The sequence below is a fragment of the Felis catus genome, chromosome D2, assembly GCF_018350175.1.
Source record: "Felis catus isolate Fca126 chromosome D2, F.catus_Fca126_mat1.0, whole genome shotgun sequence".
Classification (NCBI taxonomy): Eukaryota; Metazoa; Chordata; class Mammalia; order Carnivora; family Felidae; genus Felis; species Felis catus.
This window is the reverse complement of record NC_058378.1, coordinates 61,714,793-61,733,035: the sequence shown is the minus strand read 5'-3', so window position 1 is coordinate 61,733,035 and position 18,243 is coordinate 61,714,793. Positions and strand designations below refer to the sequence as shown.

Below are 18,243 nucleotides of genomic sequence, written 5' to 3'. Positions count from 1 at the left end.
GTTTTGTTTATGGAGATGGTCTTTAAAGTTGAAATTGCCCCCGTTTTATTTTTGCCCCAACTGACGAGGGGCTGAACTCAGCTGGAAGGGAGGGGATGGTTGTCAGCCTAAGGCTTTTAGCGAAAAGCAACTCCGCTCTGGGGCCAAGAAGCCTCCTTTTTTGGCAAAGAGAGAAAAGGGGGGAAAATATACAAAGTCCTGCATGTATACTTCTGAGGCACTGAAGTAAGCTAGTTCAAAAAACACAGATAACTCCTTATGTTTCAAGTGACTGGTAGCAGTTACAGAGGATCCCCTCCGCCCTTTTCTTCAGGCTGGAAACACACGTATAAGGCACAGACACGTTGCTTAGGCTGCTTTTCATTCTTTTCTCTTTGCTTTCTCACCAGAACCCTGGTTAGTAGATTGCCGTTTAATATTCTCTTCTCACTAATAAGGACACTTCAGCCTCCTCCTTCAGCCATTTTGAATGGTCAAATATCAACGTAGCCCTAAGTTGATGAGTGCCCATGCAACTGCGTGGTGCATGGCCTGACTTCAGGCGGTACAGAGAGGCAATGTTAAATACCGCGGCAACGCGCAGTGAACAGTGTTTGTCCCGTTCCCATTCTCTTGCAAGCCTTCTGATTTGCCTCAGCTTGATGGTCCACTGTCTTTGACTCCTCTCCAGTAAATCTCTTTTTGTAACTAAGAGGGAGGGAACAGGCGTAGGCACAGCCTCTGCAGACCCAGCACAGCTCAAATTTACTATGTTGCTTTGTTCTCTGTAATTTTATGGTTGGGGCCGGTGGTCCTCTTTGTTCATGGCGGCGATCTGAAGTTTCCTAAACAAATTATTTTCTCGAAGTCAAAAGACAGTTGCTTTAAATACGTATTTACTCAGTGAACCACAGCATACATAAGTACAAGGATATGGCAAAAGCCCTGCATAGTGTGGAAACATCTGAGGTTGAGAAATGCTGATCCAAAGTCACTCTCTCCTGGCAAAGCCCTTGGGTAAGATCTTGCGCCAGAAAACTCTATCAGCCTGAGTGTCCTGCCTCGCCCTGCCATGTGGGCCCAGAGAGAGGGTGGGAGAGGGGCAACCCGGAGATGGGGCCTGAAACCACCTGTAGCCCCCTTCTGGGGTGGGAGTGGAGGGCACAAGGCAAGAAGCAGGGAGAGTGAGCCACGCCTGTGACTCCTAAGCATGGAGTCTGATTTGTAGACACTGATGGAAAGAAGCAGAAGGAGCAGATAAAGGGGACTGGCTTCCCTGGCTCATCTGTCACATGGAAATTTCGGGAACTAATACAGCAGAGGGTGTCGGTCTTCTTCTGCAAAGGAGCAGACAGCTGGAGTCATTTTTAAAGGGAGCTGTTTGGTTGCTGTCAGACCTGGGTGCTAAGCCTGGCACCTTGGGTAAGTCACCCAGCGCAGGGGTTTCCTAATGCAGCCTAAGATTTCACAGACCTGGAGGCAAATGACTTCTGCACTTCTGGAGCCCCCAGAATGACTTCTGACTTCTGGAGCCCCCAGACTCCAGGACGTTTCTCATCCTTGCTGTCAAGTAGGGATATCCCGCCCAGCCCAATTGCCCAGAACAGTCCCAGTTGGCACCTAATATTTTAGTATAGTTATGAATAGCACCCTACACTCACTCCAGAAAGTGTGCACAGTAAATTACAAGATCACTGTACTAAGCTGTGTCCTCGGGTCTATTTTCATATTTTTTCTTATTTCATACTTTCATCCCTTTTCTTCTTGTCACAGTGGACCTGTCATTACCATCTATTCAGACCTTTGTGTGTGGGTGGGAGGGGTGAAGGGGATAGCTCCTGATCCTGGCACAGCTTTCAGTAAATGAAATGGTGCCACCTGCTCAACCCCTCTGTCTTCGTCTCAGGACTGATTAAAACATTCGGTGGGACGGGCTCCCGGCAGGAACACCTCTGGGTTGTATCCAGCAAATCATCACACTCTCTTTGAAAGTGGTCAGCTCTCGGCTTCAAATCACTCAGGGCAGAAACGCAGCCCCCAGGGGGGTCGTGAGAGCCCCAAGGCCTGGATGGCTCAGCTGTGACACATCCCAGACCCGCCGGGCCAGTGGTTCACTCGTTATCAGAATCCAGTGTGGTCTGGCCCCCTTCCTTCCTGTTGTGTCTTCTCCGCACTGCTTTGGGAATGCTCGGAACCTCCTTGCAGGCTCTCCTCGAGGAGTCCAATCAGGACCCGCCTTGAGGTTGCCCATTTACTCTGGAATTCACTCTCTTCCTTGGAAGTTGGCACTTCTGCCCGTGCTGTGTCCTCTGGCCTTGCTCTCAGGTCGGCCTGTCTTCCTGCGTCTTCCAGGACTACGGATGGGGGCCCGGCAGACTCTGTGTCAAGTGCTCTCCTGACCTTTTCCCACCGCCAGGTAATGAGAGCTTGTGGGGGGCAGCCTCTCAATGCTCTACCCCTGTCCCCACCTGGGTCCATTTGCCCACCACCCTCTCGGTGAACACTTTTCAGGGTGGGCACCCTTCCTAAGAAAATGCTGAGCAGGGGACAGGAGTCCAGCAGACCCTCCCACCCGACTTGTGTTGGCCTCCCGGTACCTCACCCTCTCAGTCTGTCTCCACTTACCTCTTTTGCTCTTCCTGGAGCATCGGGGGAATGCCCCTTATCCTTAGCATTATCTCAGGCATTCCCTTGTGAGGCTTTAACCTTCCTGGTGTGACTCTTAGAAGCCCACACCTCGCCTGTGACGTTGAAGGGGAGTACCCCTCTCAAGTTCACCTGGCAAGACCCCCATCCTGAAGCATCACGTGCATTACTGGCTTGGGCCACAAGTACTCCCATCACTGTGTCCTGTTCCCCCAACCAGTTTGTCGTCTTCCCTCCCCCGCCCCTCCAGATTCCATCCAAGATTCACTTCTTCCCTGGCTACTCAGTTTCATCTCTGATGTTTGTGGTTCCTTCAGCAAACATTGTAGCAACCGCAGGGCTGTCTGGGTCACCCTGCTCCGCTGTTCCTGGAAGGGCCTTGTGCCATCTTGTATTCTCTACTTCACCCTGCCCCCCCCCCCCCAACCCACACTCATGCCAGGCACGGAACCAGATTCAGCTTTCAGTAGAGACCTGCTGACATGATCTCACAGTTGTGAGATCAAGCCTCGTGTCGGGTTCTGTGCTGACAGCCTGGAGCCTGCTTGGGATTCTCTCCCTCCTACTCTCTCTGCCCCTCCCCTGCTCTTGTGCACATGCACACTCTCTCTAAATAAATACATACATACATTCATAAACAAACTAACAAAAAAAAAAAAAAAAAAAAAAAAAGACCTGCCGAGGTCAGGGCCACGTGACAGTGATATCACGAGACTCTCTCCCTGAGACTCCAGACCCCGGAGACCCACCTGCCTCCCTGTGCACCCCTAGCACTAGCCATTTAGGGGCACTGAGGTCGTGGTTCCTTCCTTAAAAATCCCTGTGTCTTACACCTCAGCTTTAACAATAGCTCTTTGGTAAGCCTTGCTAGGAACCAGGCACTATCCTGAACACTTCTTGTAGGTTAACTCCTCTACTCTCTATAACATGGGGAGATAGAAGTACTACCTTAGGTCCATTTTACAGATGAGGAAATTGAGGCAGTTGCCCAAATCCGAACAGCTGGTTAGTAGCAGAGCTGGGATTGAAACCCAGGTAACCTGGCTCTAGAGCCCTTGCTGAAAACTGTGATTCTCGTCTGCCTGTCATTTTTATCATGTGCCCCCTCCGTGCCAGCGAATGTTCGGTGGTCAGGGTTTCTCCTGGGTGCCTCAGCCTCCTGGGCCCATCCAGTGAGGTGAGCAGGCTGGAACCGGGCTGGGGGAGGGGCGGCAGCGCCCGGTTCTTGCTGTCTTCTTGCTGTGGACTCCACGGAGCCTTCCAAACTGACGTAGCAGCCTGTGCTAATGGTCCTGGAATCCAGGCCTCAGGCGCCCAGGGAAGGTTCTGGGGCCCTGGTGGCCTGAAAGCCCCATCTGGGGGAAGGTGAGGCCATGGACAACAGAGCAGGGATAGGTGCCAGAGGTGGAATAAGAAGAATGGGTCGGGCAGGAAGGCAGGGGGTGCACTGGGAAAGACTGGGGGAGCCCTTGCCTGCTCCTGTTTGCTTTGGACGGAGGAGGCCGCATGCTGTGAGCTGGAGTGTGTCTTGGCAAGAGGCCTCAGTGACAGAGCCTTCTGACCAGGGGAGGCCTGGCTGAGGGTGGGCCGCCTTTCGTTGTTCTTAAAGGCACAGCATAATTAGGGGCAGCCAGCCTTTCCAGTGTCTCTGGTCCCTCTCAGGTAGAAACCTCACATCTGCCCCAAGGTCACGGGAAAGGGATCCAGGGCAGAAGCAGTCCCTTAGGGCCCAGCCCTATGCCAGGTGTGGTGCAGCCAGGTGGGCAGCTTGGTCACCAGTGCCTGGCCAGGCTCCCTTCAGCCCCCTTCCCCTTCTCAGCAGCTCCCCGCCCCCTTCAGGGCTCACAGATCCTCACCCCCTCCCCTTCTCCAAACCACTGCAGGGGAAGAATGCAGAAATGCCTGGACAAAGGGTCCAGAGTCTGAGGCAGGTGTCTGAGGCCTGGGACTGTGCCTCTGCTATTCCTAGCTCCATCCCCCATGCTTCTCTGTCTCGACACCCACACCCTTCGCTTAGGTCCAGGCGTACATTAGCACTCCACAGGTGCTCAGCTCTGCCTTAACTGGTCTCAGACCCCGCGAAGGACCTGGATGAGAGGGGAAGAAAAAGGCAAGCCCTGGAAGTAACCTAAAGGCTGCTGGGCTCTCCCAGACTCCAAACTCTGAATCTCTTCCTGCCTGTTACCCCCTGGGTACTGCCCAGGACTGCTGGGTGGGAGCCCGGCCCCTCCTACAGCACCAGGGCTGTACTTGAGCCCATCTTGTGTGCAGTGCAGGGGGAGGTGAGGAAGAGAGGCTGAAGCCTGACTGTGTCCTCTACAGCGTCCCCATGCCTGGAATGCCCCGCATATACCAGGTGCTCAGAAGGCATTTGGTTATGGAGGACACCGTATGTCCGTGATGTCAGGCAGCCCTATAGGCAGATCATATTATCCTGGTATGATGAGGCTCTACAGAGCCCAGCAACCTGTTCCAGGTCACCAGCAAGGATATGGTGAAGCCAGGATCCAAACTGAGGTCTTGGAAGAGGGACTAAGAAGTGTCTGTGTGCAGAATCCTGGGATGGGCAGGGTCAGGAGGGTGGGGGGAGTCAGGGAAGGCCTCATGGAGGACTATACCTTGAAGAACCGAGTGGGGGGGACTTCAGAGGGAGAGGAAGGAGCAGGGTCCTCCTCCCCCACCCCCACCAGCTGTTTTGTCCTAGGCTGAGCTGTGACCTCAGAAGACTTTTTATTAACATCCTAATTGTGTGCAGCTGGCCTCCTCTGGCCCTAATGAGCTCATTATCCTCTCTCATTAAGGAGGCCATTGTGGCCTGGTCACCCCGGGGACAGCAGTGGCCTGGGAGTGCCCGTCACTTCCTGCTGCCTTTGGCCAGGCTCAGCCCCCTCCTGGAGACGCTAAGGCCCCATCCCCACCTTCTGTCTGTCCCCACTCTGTCTCCTTCACTCTGTCTCTCGGTTTCCTCTCTACCCTTTCCATCCTTCCCCCAATGCCAGCATTGCCAAGCCCCAGTTAGAGTGCCTTTTAGAGGGCTTTGAAACTGGCTCAACAGCCAAAGATTACACTTGGCCTGAAAAGAGGGAGGGTCTGACTTCTGGGCTTGAGCTTTTCCCTCTTGGGGCTGGGGAGCCCCTTCCCCACCTAGGATGGATGGTCTCCCTTCCTGCCCTGAGCTGGAGGTGCTAGCCAGGTTGCCCCCACTCAGCCCCTGGACCACTGTGAAGCGGGTTCTTAGTGAGGCCCACAAGCAGGGTTGGCTGCTGTGACAAGTGACATCGCTGTTCTTTCTGGGCCTTTGCCTCCTGGAGAGGGCTTTTGGTCAGCCTGGCCGAATTACATTCTTGTGGCGCTGTGGAGATGTGGTCCTCACAGAATGAGCAACCAGGCTCAGGCAGCATTCGATGGACTGGCCACCTAGGGATGCTCCCAGACATCTCCTCCATGGGGGGGGGCTTAGCTCCAAAGATCACACCCCGAGCCCCCAGAACGAAGGTTTCTCCTGCACGTCCGGTGTGCGGGGGCTCCTTTCTCAGGGCCCCTCTGCAACAGTTTGTGGCTTCCCACTCCAAACAGTGGGCATGGTGGCTGCTGTCCTGCCCCTGCCAGGGGGCAACCTCAGCTTGAAGGCACGTCGAGTAGGAAGATGGGCTGGAGCGTGCCTGCCGGGCTGCACTGCAGGAGTATGCTCAGCACTCTCCCAGCCAGCCCAGGCCCCTCGGGTTTTCCCCACCATTTCCTGTTCCAAGTTCTCTGTTCCCCACCCGCCTCCTACATAAGAACCTGCTCCCCTTCTGCCTAGAAACAGGGCTGACTTCTCAGGAAAAGGCCAGGTCTGGCAGCCGGTCGGGACAGCCGTCCCTGTCTGAGCACAGCTGTGGCCACTTGGTCAGTGCAGTGAGAAGTCCTTTAATAAAACCTCACTACATTTTCTCTCCCAAGAACTAAGGCTGAGAGGAAGGCTAACAGAGGCCAGCTTGGAGGTTGGACCCATCTTCCTGGGGACATGAAAAATGTAGAGGTGTCTCAGACTGGTCCCTGGGCATCCGTGAGTGCTGGCCACCTAACCTCCCACATCCTGTGGCTTTAGTCCCTCAGTAAAGCTCGTAGCTTCCGCTTAGTGGGCACCTACTGTGCCAGAGCCTATTTGTTGCTCCTTATCTTACCCATCCTCACGCTAGCCTGCAAGGCGGATTTTGCAGGTTAAGTCCCTTTCCTGAGGCCACAGAGCACGGAAGTGGTCGAGGTGGGATTCAGACTCAGATCTTGGGCTCCGGCACCTAGGCTCTCTGCCTGAGTTTCCCCATCTGCCTGGCTGCTTGCTGCAATTTCGGTTCTGCCCTAGAGAACAGCTAAATGTGGTACCTACAGTCTCAACAAGACTAATTCTCCCAAGTGCACCAGCAGCTGTGAATTGTGGGGTCGATGCTCTGGATGCTCCCGGGGTTTGGAGATCAGCTGGGGAGGGCTTGCCGAGGCATTAGGACAGCAGAGAGGAAGCTGTAGGACTCTGTCCTGGGAGACCGTGTGAGCTGAAGGACAGGAGCCAGGTTGAAGATAGCCCCAATACATGTGGGGCAAGGAGGGGAACTTTCCCCAGAGATGTCTCCCCTCTGACCCCATTTCCCATCATGCTTGCTATCATAAATTGCATCAGCTAAGGAAAGATAGCTCCTTGCCTTCTCCTGGAACCCCTGAAGGCAGTCCCCAAACTCCACAGATTGCATGGACACACACGCACACGCACACACACACAAAACTGTACACATCCAAGTCCATTTACCAAGCTTGACTGAGGATCTCCTGATATACTCTGCGGGCAAAGATACCACCTGGCCACCCATGGGTGCTGACTGTGTTAGCCGGGGGGAATGCCAAACAACCACCACCAGGTCGATAACAGCTCAAGGTTTTTGACCCTCCTTCTCTGTGCTAGGCCTTAAGCTAAGCTACATATACCTCATTTATGCACTTCAACAAGAACACTTCAGTTACAGAGGTAATCTCGATTAATTACTCCCTTATCAGGGAGGGGAGACTGAGGCTCAGAAAGGTTTACTAATTGTCAAAGATCACACAGCTAGGAAGTAGCAAACCAGGACCTGAATTTGTGTCTTTCTGACCCTATATCCCTAATCATCACCCTCTACTTCCAGGGGACCCTCAGTGGTACACATAGACATTTAAGTGCACGCAGCCCTGCACCTCTGCTCATAGTGTCCGTACACAGAGCACACACTCAGCAATACGCATGTACAGGAACATGTGTAACGTAGTGGCATTTGCAGGTACACATTCTCAAGGAGTCACCTCCCCCCTTGTGCATACAGCAGATAAATTCCTTTATCCACTTCTGTGGTAGTTAAGAATATGGTTCCTGGAGCCTGGGTTTGAGGTCAGCTCTGTGTCTAATTGTGATCTATATTTGCCTCAGTTTCCTCAGCTGTAAAGTGGGGATGATGATGACACTACACTTCCCAAGATTCTTGAAGATTAAATAACGTATGTAAAGCTAGGGCCTGACCATAATCATCATCACGTGTAACAAATGTACACACACCTTTGTTCCGTGTGCACATGCACCCACATAGATGTGTACATGAGCATACCCCACCTCCCGTGCACTGAAAAATACAAAGCCTTGTCCACACCTACCCCCACATGCAGCCCACACACTCAGCCTCTGCAGAAAAGAGGATGCCCCGGGCATTGGAGGTGAGCCTGGGAGCCCCACAGGGCCGGCTGATGACTGAGCCCTCTTGGCAAGCTGGGCCACCCCCAGGGGTTCGGGCTCTAATTGCTCCTTGGTAGAGCAGCAGGGACTTTGGTCGGGAGCCCCGGTTACAGCAACTGACGTCTGAGGTGCTGGCATTCAGGAGAGGCTTGTCAGCAGCTCTGGGTGGGCGCAGGTCCAGGCAGCCTCCCCCAGAGACCCAGCTGTGTGCCAGGGCTCCTGGGAGGTCTGCGTGGAGCTGAGCTGGGCATCCATGCCCACCTGGGCAGTGTTTGAGCCTGTCCTTTGCTCAGTGGAGGTGCCCACAGCCACCCCAGCGACAAACTCTTCTCTGCAGGGCCTGAGGCAGGAGGGACATGAGAATCTGAGCCACTCAGCCTAGCTCTGCACATTTCTGGGCTGGAGTGGAACCCGGGCCAGTGTTCCCAGCGAAATTGGCAGGGACCCTGGCTCCTGGGGAAAAGGAGAGAGCAGGATGTACACAGGATTCCCAAAGGGTGAAATAAGGGTAGGGGAGATAATACCACCAGCAAAAAAGGGACCTGAGCCCTGGGATTATGAGGTCCTTGGATCCAAGGGGAAAGGCCCATTCAAGGGCTGGTCTCCAATATGGCCATAGGGGGAGAGGGAGAGAACAAGAGATCTGTAGGCTGCTGGACTCACTTTATACCAGATGATGACACAGACAAGCTTGGATGAGACTGATGGAGAAAATCTCCCCCAACCCTAACCCTCCCAGCATCCACAGAGGGGCTTGCCTCCTTTGCCTCTCCTGAGGATGACTTTGGAGCCCAAATTCCAGACATAGAAGGCTTAAAAGACAGTGACCCTGGCCATCCAGGAGACCATCAAGTTGCCTGCTTTTCTAGGAAGGCGTGGACTCACACAAAGGAAGGAGGGAATATTCTCCCAGTGAGGACAGAAGTGATTGTTTCAGAGGCTGGAGTTGTCAGTGGCACACCTTGGTAGAGAAAAAGAGGCTGGGAGGGGCTGGACATGGAGGGGTCTTAGCAAATCCTCACCAAGACACATGCTTCCAAACTCCACTGTTCCTCTAGATACATCCCCATGTGTTCCCAATGACAGTAAGATCCCTGGTCCCATCCTAGGCCCATCCTGAGAAACCCTTTCCTGGGAAGCAGAGCTCCCTTTTGAGGGCAAGCCTTCAGGGTACTTCCTTGGCCTGCTGGGATTTGGCATGACTTTGGGGGGTGGTCAGGTTGATGAGGGTCTTGAGGTATGGGAGCCAAAACCTGTGTGTTTTTGGCATTGGGGCTTGGACCTGGGGATCATGTGAGAGCCTCAGCCTTCAAGACCCTCCCAGAAGTGACTCCAAATTGAGAAGTATGGTGACTGTTCTTTGGGGCTCTTGGAGTTTATCCTGGTGCGTGGAAATTTGGGGGTGGTACTTCTTACCCAGAGTGGCTTGGAGGGCTCTGTCCTCACCTGCTGAGGTCTGTGGTGGCAGGTGGCCAGTGGACTTGAGTTGCAACTCCAGACTTGACTCATGATGGTGGACCTTTAGTCATGAACTTTGGTGGTTTCTGGGTAGGTATGGCATTAGTGAGGACATTCAGTGACTGAAACCCACTCCAGCTCGGTTAAACAGCATAGACAGTCACTGGCTCACTGTAATTCGTCCAACAGGTGGCCTAGCTTTAGCATACCTGGAACCCAGAACTCCAATGGTATGAAGTCTTTCTCCATCTCTAGACTTTGCTGCTGATTTAGTGATTTAACCCTCAGGCCACCTCTTCCCATGTACCCCTGTGATCCCTGGTCTGTGTGGAACTTAGTGTTCAGATTGCCCAAGTACCCCTGTCAGTTCTTGAGAAAGCCCCAGAACCATTACAGTGTCCGGGGGGATGACAGATCAGTCCAAAGATGATTGACCAGGTGTGCCCACTCCTGTGGTCAAGGAGGCAGAACCATCTTCATGGTGGAAATCCCTATGAGATGGGGAGTCCTGTTCCGTGACCTCCGGCCAGCCTCTGTGGAAAAGCGCCTGGGGATGGTGCTCTTGGCCGAGACCGCTGGGGATCCAGAGAGTGCTCCCCCCGAAGCCGAGAGAAGGGGAAAAGACCCCTGCATGATCATGTCTTCTGGTTTCCTTGGGGCCTCCATTGGCCGCAGCCTTGTAAGCATCCACACCATTGTGGCCGGGGCTTCAGGGAGGATGGTAGTGCTGCTCCAGGGAGCCTGCTCAGTGGCCCAGAATGTACAAGTGGCTGTGGGTGTGATGGCTCACGCCATCCCACTCTGGGAGAGGGAGGGAAGGAGGGAGGAACACATCCACCCTGGGTTCCGGAGGGACGACAGTGACCCAACTGAGGAAGGCCCTGGAGCCAAATAGCTCTGGGCCTTGAGATTCCAGATTCCTCATCCAAGGCTTTTTCCTGTTTGTTACGACTCGTTTGTTTTGTTTTGTTTTGTTTTGTTTTGTTTTGTTTTGTTTTGTTTTGTTTTGTTTTGTTTTTTTAAGAGCAGTTTTAGACCTACAGCAAAATTGAACTGAAGATACAGAGGTTTCCCACGTGCTTCCCTCACACATGCACAGCCTCCCCCATCCGAGTGTATACTTGTCATTACTGATGAACCTGCACAGACACATCCAAATCACTCTGATCCATAGTTGACAGTAGGGTTCACTCTTGGTGCCGTGTAGATGAGCGTGTAATGACATGCATCCGTCATTATGGTACTGTGCAGATGTCACCGGGTGTCATGGTCTTTCCAGAGCAGCAGGCAGAGCGTTGTGGAACTCCGGAGAGGGTGGGGTGCAGTGGACATTGGAGACTAGATCACAGGCTGTGTGCTATCCCAGGCCCGTCACACCTTGTGGAAGACCTAGGAGGTGGCTCTGGGTGCCGATGTCCTGTGCAATGGTGGCACGGTTTTCCCCTGTCCCTCTCCGCGATCACAGCGGCTCTCGGGCAGCCCCCTCCACTTCCCAACAAGGAGCACCTCGGAGGCTCCCAGTGTCCCCCCTTCTCGGGCAGCTGTTCCCTGCTGTGGGCAGTGACGGGGCCTCCGTGCTGCCCAGGGAAAAGCCCTGGGTCTCTTGACAGGGAACAGTCCATATTTGGAAATGGTGAGCTCTGTCACAGACAGAAAAGAAAACCAGTGCCAGATTGTTTTGGGGGTAGAGAGGGATCGGAATGGGATGGGGGCAAAGACAAGGTCCTGTGAAGAATTCTAAGATGGGATTGATGGCAGTTAGTGGAGTCCCAAGACCCAGGTGCTCAGAGTACTTGGCTCAGTCAACATTTGTTTAAATGATAAATGAATGAACCAAGGAACGAGAAAGACTCTTCTCATTTGGCCGTGACCGCCAAGGGTCACTCAAGGGTGCGGTGCCCACTTAGTATGATTGACATGTCAACATACTTCAGGGTAGCCGTGAGTAGCACCGATGTGCAAATGCCATGGACTGTGATGGAGCCAGGGGCACAGCGGCCGTCAGAAGGTGTCTGTGAGGCATTTATCTCTGGATACCTTTGAAAGCAGAGAAGGCAGCTAAACTCCCAGGCACACCAGTAGTCCTAATGGGTTTCAGAGACCCTCAGTGTTCACTGTTTAGCCAGAGCTTCCTTGGCCTCTCCCACAGGGTGATTTCACACATTTGACACATCCTTGTTTCAGTTTTACTGTTAAATTTTTTCATCAAGCATTTGTGTAAGTGCGGATCACCGTCCATCAGGCCCTCCTCTCAGGGAGCGTGTTGGCTGATTCTTAGTGAGGCACAGGCTTCTCAAGGCTGGACTCAAGCCAGGTGTTTGCCAGGTGCCCGGGCTGCCTGGCTCCATGCCCTGCCCCCACCCCCACCGCCCAATCCTGCTGGGCTCTCATGACTGCGTTCTCTCTTGTCCCCTCTGCAGGCTGGTGGTTTGTGAGCACCTCTGAGGAGCAGGGCTGGGTCCCTGCCACCTACCTGGAGGCCCAGAATGGTACTCGGGATGACTCAGACATCAACACCTCCAAGACTGGGGAAGGTAAGGGCCTGCAGGTTCAATGCGGAGGGGAAATAATGAGGCATCTGCAGGGTGTGGGCTGCTTCGAGATCCTCAGGGATGGGTACCCACCCCATTCCTGGCCCTTGGAGTGAACCCATTTCCCACTCTTCTCCCTAAAGCCATCAAAATCCCTAAGGTGAGTTGGGCCATGTGCCAGACCCTTCCCTTGGGACCCCATCTCACTGAAGCCAGCCCACAAGCTCACCTCCTTTCCCAGGCCTGGCCCTACCTGCCCTGCATGGGGCTCAAATTAGAGGGGAAATTTCCCTGGAGTGTGGATCTCAGGCTTTGGCAACTTTGGGGCAGAGACTGGAAAGAATAGTCTTAGGACTAAATGCCACAGCACCCTTTCCCCATAGAAGCCCTTGGTTCCCCTGGGGACCCCACACAGACCCACCGTTGCCTCCCTGACCCCACAGTGTGCTCTCTGCTGCAGGGATGAACATAAGGGCTTTGTGCACACAACTTTTGCTGTGCATGTCTACTCAGAAGTCTCTGCTCTGGATATCTGTTATCCTGGCCAACAGTTCAGACACAGAGAACAAGCCTGCAAGTCATTTCTCAGTGTAGCAAGAACCGCAGGGTGGCCCTTGCACCCCTAGCCCCTCTGATTAGCTCTGGCCTCGTGAAGTTTTCCTGGGATTTTCTCACTGCCCTTCCCCCCTCCCCACCCCCCCAGGCCAGCACTGTCTGTGGACTCAGGTATTCTCCAGAGCAGGCCGCCTGAGCCCAGGGAGTCCGAGCCACCCCCAGTTCCTGTCTGCCTGCTCCTAAGAACTTCTAAACCCTCTGTGTCCCAGCAACAGGAATGCTCGCCCTAATGGTCAGTGGGGATGGTCCAAATGGGCACGACTGAGAGCCAGGGGGACAGAGGCCTGCCACCCGGGGCTCAGGCCACCTCCAGGCCTGCCCCCCACATACACACCCTCCATTCCATGCTGCCCAGGCCAAAATAAGCAGTCCGCCAAGCGAGTGCCAGCTCCTTATTCATTCTTGCCCTAAATGTCAGTTACTCGGCAGGCGGTTGGAGCCCCACCCTTCCTCCCATGTAAATGCTTTATTTCAGTCCCTTGACTAGGGCTGCAGCCCCTGCAATGCACGTCTACCTTGTGACAGGTTTCCAGGGATGAGGCTCCGTCGGGAAGAGTTTGCAGGTTCAGGCTGGGTGCCCGATCCTTCCTGGCTGCTCCCTGAGCCCTGGGGCTGAGCCTGCACCCAGCCTCATCTCTGGTTCCATTGCACCTCTGCAATGGTGGAGGATTTTAGCCCCTGAGCCGGCTCTGGTATAGTTTATCTGCAGTCATCAGGCCTTGCCTCTTGCCCAGTTCCATGTTCTGGGGTCATCCCTGGGCCTTTCAGAAACAACAATCCCTAGAGTGTCTAGTGAGGTATTATTCCCTGCCAGGTGTGTGGCCCTGGGACTTTAAAAGCCTTCGCCACCACTCTGGGAGGCACTGTTAAAATCCCCCTTTTCCACATGCAGGAACTGAGGCTTCAAGACATTCAGCTACGTGATTGTCCTCGTAAGGCTTGAGCCTTGGTCGGCCTCCTTTGCCTGGTGGTCTTTACCACTGTGCCCTCTGCCCACCCATGAAGCATTTTGCTTGTAAGCGCTTCTGAGAGGGTGTGTGTGTGTGGAATTTGAGTCCCGCCTTAAAAGGCTTTGCCAAGAATGTCAGAGCAGAGATGCCGGGAGATGCAGGACAGGACACTGAGTAGGCAGGGAAGTCCCAGGCGGGAAGGAGCCAGGGAGGTGTGTGCACACAGATGGCAGCCTGGTTTGAGGAGACAGGAGGTGCTTTTGCAGTGCAAGAACAAGCAGTGGCAGGCTCTAGAGGATTTTGACCTTGACAGAGTAAGAATCAGTAAGGCAACCAGTGCAGGCTCTGCATTCAGAAGTGTGCGTGTGTGCGTGCATGTGCCTTCAGGGAGACCATCTTTAAAATAGATTCCTCAGCATCCTTTTGATAGGACCTGTGTGCCAGTACCCCTGGCAACATTTGGGCAGCTGTGAACTTCATCATCACATCTTGGGCGTCTCTGCCCAACTCAACCGGAGAGCTCAGGGCTCAGCACCCCAGCCCAGGGCCCTGGCATCTGTGGTGTGTCCGAGAGACTATCCCACATTGGTCCCCTCTACTCCAGGCCTATTGCCATCCCATCATAGGTCTCTGATCCCTGATCCCAAAAAGACAATTGGCTGTTTGGGTTTATTTCTATTATCAGGCATTCTGGCATATGCTAGAGTTCTGAAATGTTACCGGTAGGAGGGCTGGGGTGGAGGTTGAAGATCCTCTTACCCACTGATGACAATAAGGGCCAAGCCCAACACTGGCAAAGTGCTTTCATGAACCATTGGGTCCGTTGCCTCTCAGAGGTGGTAGGAAAATGGAGGCCCATAGGGGTGTCACCTCCATGGAGCCCCCAGTTCAGTTTGTGGCAGAGCCAAAACCAGAATCTGGGTCTCTGCCTGTGCCCTTGTGCCCTATAGCCGCTGGCGATGATCTGCCTCTCTCCTTGCTGGGTCCGCATTGGCACCAGCCTCTTATCTGGGCTTTCCCTGTTGTAGGCAGGCCAAGGGTGCAGGGTCAAGGGGGGGAGGAACATCGTAGGGCCTAGAATCTGGGCTCCAGAGCCAGACCACCTAGATTCATGTGCTACCCTGACACTTAGGTGTGTGACTCAGAGGGTTTCTTAACCCCCTCGTGCCTCTGTTTTCCCATTTCTAACATGGAGATTGTGCTGACTGCACAGGGCTTTTGTGAGGCTTCAGTGAGATGGTCCATGTGCATGGTTTCAGCTGGGGAAATAACACTGCTGCGGTGGCCCCTGGCCTGAGCATCATCTGAGGCTTCCTCTGCCCACAGGGAAGCTACCGAACAACCTGCCCGGGAGGTCAGCTGTCAGGGTCCTTCCCAGTCTGGCCTCACACAGGAGATCTTTCTTTTCCACGTGGCCCGTTCAGTCCCTTGTCTCTGCTCGTGCCAGGGCAGATGTCAGCCCCAGTGACAGATGAGGAAACAGGCTTAGACAAGACCAGAAGCCTGCCTGCCCCCAGGTGACACAGGCACCCGGCAGCGAGGCCTCAGCTGAATCCATATCTCCAACCTTTGGTCCAGGCCTCCTACTGCCAAGAAGCAGGTCAAATAGGTCACCACCACTCCCTCGAGAAAAGCAAGTACTTCCTAGGAGGCTTTGGTGGGGTTTGGCTCAGATGTGTCTGGACAGTCTTCCTTTGACTCTGCTGACCTGTCTCCCCCATACTTGAGCAGTCTGACCCCCAGCTTCTGCAGGGGCCCGCTTGGTGCCCCGCAGCCCTGACATGGTGTCTTTCCACCTGGGCATCCTATAGGAAGGCAGAGGTTTCTGGGGCTGGGCCACGGCAACCAGAGGGCATGGGCTGGATGAGAGGGGCTGCAGCACAGAGAACTGGGCAGCAGGTCCCCTGCTGTCAGAAATCCGATGGGCAGTGTGCAGCAAAGGAGCAGAACTAAGGCCTGCAGCATCCGTCCCCATGCAACATTTCCTAGTGCTCAGCCGCTGGCCAGGCCCTGTGCTAGGCCCCGGAGAGGGCTGAGAGAGCAAAGACAGGTACCCCCAGGGTGATAGGGACAGGGAGCCCCATGGCAGAGGACCCCCACGTCTCTCCTGACACGGTGCCTGGCTCATGGCGGTAGGCTCACAAGCAGGACGTAACGAGTGGGTGGCCGACAGATGGGTGGTGCCGTGGGCCCCATGGCCTCCTGGGAACCGTGACTGCCCAGCCATGGTGGAAGCAGCAGTCTTTCCCTGGGGCTGCCTGGGAGGGCCATCTTTGTGCCAGGTTGGGTCCCAGGACCCTCTTCACCTCTCAGGTGCTGGCATTGTGAGTTCTTAGCCCCTCTCGGTCTTAGGGGTACAACCCACATGGTTTGGCTTTGGTGGAGTTTCCCCCGTGTCAGTGGGCAGATCTGCCCCCATCCAGCAGGTGCATGCTGCTGGCGCTTGGTCCTGGCGATGATGCCCTGGGAGCCTGAACCTTCCCTCCCGCCATCCCCCTCCCTGCCCCATCCCATCTCATCCTCATCTCCATTCTCTCCGCCGGTTCCGTCGGCCGCGTGTTCCATTGCCATCTCCCACACCAGTGTCCAAGAGACGCAAGGCCCATCTGCGGCGTCTGGATCGCCGGTGGACCCTGGGCGGGATGGTCAACAGGCAGCACAGCCGAGGTGACTGTGGGAGCTGGCTTCTCCTGACCCGCAGCTGCCGCCCCTCGCTCTCTCGCTAACACTTCCCTTCCTCTCTGAGCTCTGCTCCTGTCTGCCACTCGGCCTCCTCGCCCAGATTCAACAGCTAGACTTTCTCTCACCTTCTGCAGCTGTGGGGTGTTGGGGAGGAGGGCACAGGGGGCTACCTGGGAATTGGGATGACTGGGAGTTGGGGGGCGGCTCTGGCTTCTGCCACCATCCTGGGGATGGGGGTCATGGGATTCAGGATGTGATGTGGGGGCGGCTGGACCAAGAAAGGCCACATTGGCCCTAGAAGCTGCAGATGAGGGGGGCGGGGTGTAAGTCTCTGCACAGGCTGTCCCACTTGCCCCCACTCTTCGGTGCCTGCTTCCTCTGAGAAGGTGCTCCATCGGCCAAAGCTGTTCCAGCAACTACTTAGGGACAGAGTAGGAAGAAGGGCCAACACACAACCCTCCTTCTTCAGCTAGCTCCAGGGAAACTAGAAAGGGAACAAAAGCCAGTCCCAGCCTGGTCCCGGGATTCGGCCCCAGCCAGCTCTGAAGGCAGTGACAGGTCCAGCCAGGAGCTTCCAGCATCTTCAGCGCTGGCATCAGCACTTTGTGAGGGGCCTGGTCAAGATTCCAGGGAGGCCCCTGGCCAGCCATCCAGGCTGATTGGGAACTAAGACATTTGCGGGTTCAGGGCCTTTCCAGCATCCAGGAGCTTGGGAGTAGGGAGCTTAGGGGCGAGCCTCTGAACAAACCCCTCAACATCTCCAGGGCCCACAGGCCAGCAGAGGTCCGTTTCTCCTGTCTCACCAAGAACAAGGCTGGAAGGGCCTGTGATGAGCACTGGCCTCTCTCCGATAGCAGGGATGCCCCATGAATATCGGCCCACCCCCACAGCTTGTTCCTGAACAATCTGAGACCATGTTTTGGCACCAGCCCCAAGCCCCAGGCAGCAGCAAGCCTGGACGCTGAGGTGGCCGCCTCCTGTGGCTGGTGCAGCACCACACTCAGAGCACTGGCTGTGGGAGCCCAACTCATCCTGAGGGTGGAACAAGGGTTGGACTCCAAGGTGCAGGGCAGCAGACCAAGTCATGGAAACGGCGAGAACGAGCTCGGGTGTAAAGCAGGGGCACCCTAGAACTAGGAGGGGTGGAGCAGCTTTGCCGGGGGGCCAGCCTGGGACACTGCCCTGAGCCTTGGCAGCAGAGGAGAGGGGGACGCTGGCCTGGAAAAACCGCAGCAGAGACAAAAGCTTGGCCTTGCCCCATCCCCTCCAGCATCTGCTCCCAACGCCATCCTACACCGAACCCCAAACGCAACTGCGTCTCCATAAGCACACGGACACTTACAAGTGACGAAGCACTACTGCCCGTGCGCAGCAGTACGCTGTCCCCTCTGGCCCCCACGCAGCTGCGCATCCGTGGCCTCTGGCACACAGCCACTACACACGTAATACCGCTCGTGCAGCCAACGTAGAACATTCCACATATGCATTTACAGTCGCAGATGCTTCAGCTGCTCTGGACACATCGTACGTCTGCTTCTGACCACCGAGGACACACATAGCTTCCTATACGGTCTCATACGTAGCCCCTCACACTGCATGGGCACAGGCAGCGGACTCGGAGTTACACGCATGCCTTGGTATATGTGGA

At 55.0% G+C, this 18,243-nt stretch overlaps 1 protein-coding gene across 10 annotated transcripts in view; it reads left to right on the top strand.

Annotated features, from left to right (window-relative positions):
• Positions 1–18,243, top strand: part of SH3PXD2A (SH3 and PX domains 2A) — a 243,177-nt gene that overhangs the window by 201,806 nt on the left and 23,128 nt on the right. For 8 of the 10 annotated variants that reach the window (XM_045040633.1, XM_019813773.3, XM_011287436.4 and 5 more), the window contains 2 exons: positions 12,238–12,351; positions 16,497–16,580. In XM_045040633.1, the coding sequence (XP_044896568.1) occupies positions 12,238–12,351; positions 16,497–16,580 (198 nt within the window). The remainder of the gene's footprint in view (positions 1–12,237; positions 12,352–16,496; positions 16,581–18,243) is intronic. The other 2 variants (XM_019813772.3, XM_045040635.1) reach the window with 1 other exon arrangement.